Raw genomic sequence first — 1,940 nt, forward strand, 5'->3', positions numbered from 1 at the left:
AAAAACAAAATGAAAATTTTTAACAAAATATATTTAAAAATATAAAAAACTAAAACATAAATTAATAAATAAAAAAAATAAAAATATAAAAAAAATTAATTCAAAATGATAATTTTGTTAAAAAAAACAAAATGAAAATTTTTAACAAAATATATTTAAAAATATAAAAAACTAAAACATAAATTAATAAATAATATATTTAAAAATATAAAAAAAATAAATTCAAAACGAGTATTTTGTTAAAAAAAACAAAATGAAAATTTTTAACAAAATATATTTAAAAATATAAAAAACTAAAACATAAATAAAAAAAAAAAAAAAAATTCAAAACGATGATTTTGTAAAAAAAAAAACAAAATGAAAATTTTTAACAAAATATATTTAAAAATATAAAAAACTAAAACATTTATTCAAAATTATAATTTTGTAAAAAAAAAAACAATGAAAATTTTGAAAAAAGAAATGGATTTTAAAATACATTTACAAAAAATACAAAAAAATACATTTAAAATCAGAAGTTTGTAAGAATTAAAAAATAAAAAAGACATTTTGAAATACAAAGAAAATAAATTCAAAATAATAATTTTGTAAAAGACAAACTAAATTAAAATTTTGAAAAAAATATATTTAAAAATATAAAAACAAAAAAAGTATTCAAAAATGATGATTTTGTAAAAGAAAAACTAAATTAAAATTTTGAACAAAATATATTTAAAAATATAAAAACAAAAAAATGTAATCAAAATGATGATTTTGTAAAAAAATGAATAAAAAATACATTTTAAAATATAAAAATAAATTGAAAATGATTACTTTGTAAAATAAAAAAAAAAACTATAGGTAAAGTGTGAAAAAAATAACGTGAAAATATAAAAAGCAAAAAATTTATTTTAACAGAAATAAATTCCAAAAAGAGGTTCTGATAATAGAGTAAAACTCTTAAAACTTTTCTTGATTAAAACGTTTTTTTCCAGTTTCAGTTCAGGATTGGATTTTTTTCCCCCACATTTTAAGTGGCAGAACGTGTTTTAACTGCAACAATAATGGATCAGATTTCACTCCATACCTGTCCCTCTTAGCGTTCAGCTGCCGAATGAGAACATCAGCTCCAAAGGGCAGCGTGTCCATGTCTTCTGAGGCCACTGCGTCCACAACCCCGTCCCTCACCAGCCGTGCGCAGGTTTTCTCAGCGTCCCCTGGAGCCTAAAAAACAAACAAATAAATAAATATATAATGTATATTATGTTTACATTAAATTTTAAAAATCAAACAAATCGAATGTGGACAATAACCAAGTTCTACCTGGATAACAGGAACACCCATGTGCTTCAGGAGCTCAACAGAATCCTTTATTTGCTGCGATGCTGCGTCAAAACAAGCATGGATAAAAACTCAGAGGCAGCGTCGCAACTTTGGAGCTTTTAAAGGCGAGGATGAAACTTCCTGCGCTGTCGTACCCTTTCCTGTTCTGCTGGGGGGGCTCCATCCAGCTGCCTCGGCTCGCCGCTCCAGCTGCAGACCAAAAGGAATCCTCATTCTGCTGTTTCTACCACACCAATTCTCCGTTTGATGATGTCAGACCATAAATGCTCCCACAAAGATGGAAAACGTGTCTCACAACAGGTGTCTTTTCCACGGGAGGCGTTCCATCCAACACAAACACCGGCTTTATGTCGTGTTCCAGGAAGGTCAACGTGCGGAAGAAGAGTCCGGTCAGAGGGCTGCAGAAAGGAACCACAGCTGTTTCTACATCTGGATTACAGAACGGATCGGTGGGAGTCAAAGATGGCTCACCTCAGGGAGGGGGTCGCCGCTCGGAACTGGTTCAGAACCACCGAGGTGTCCAAGGCGATCACCTTCCCTGCGGGAAACACAGAACGGAAAACTGCATCCAACTGGACAGGAAGGAAACGAGCTAATCTCATCTGTGGTTTTATTTT

The 1,940-nt window shown here is 29.9% G+C and overlaps 1 protein-coding gene across 1 annotated transcript in view; it reads right to left on the bottom strand.

Moving 5' to 3' along the window:
• LOC107089962 (probable flap endonuclease 1 homolog) overlaps window positions 1–1,940 on the bottom strand; it is a 7,234-nt gene extending 5,294 nt beyond the window's left edge. Inside the window, exons 1-5 of the mRNA XM_015383055.1 lie at window positions 1,795–1,940; window positions 1,619–1,721; window positions 1,458–1,512; window positions 1,303–1,364; window positions 1,067–1,203 (exon numbers count right to left, since the gene is read on the bottom strand). Of these exons, the coding sequence (XP_015238541.1) occupies window positions 1,067–1,203; window positions 1,303–1,364; window positions 1,458–1,512; window positions 1,619–1,721; window positions 1,795–1,925 (488 nt within the window). The 5' untranslated portion in view covers window positions 1,926–1,940. The remainder of the gene's footprint in view (window positions 1–1,066; window positions 1,204–1,302; window positions 1,365–1,457; window positions 1,513–1,618; window positions 1,722–1,794) is intronic.

Source organism: Cyprinodon variegatus, unplaced genomic scaffold (assembly GCF_000732505.1).
Source record: "Cyprinodon variegatus isolate N-32 unplaced genomic scaffold, C_variegatus-1.0 Scaffold274, whole genome shotgun sequence".
NCBI classification, from domain to species: domain Eukaryota; kingdom Metazoa; phylum Chordata; class Actinopteri; order Cyprinodontiformes; family Cyprinodontidae; genus Cyprinodon; species Cyprinodon variegatus.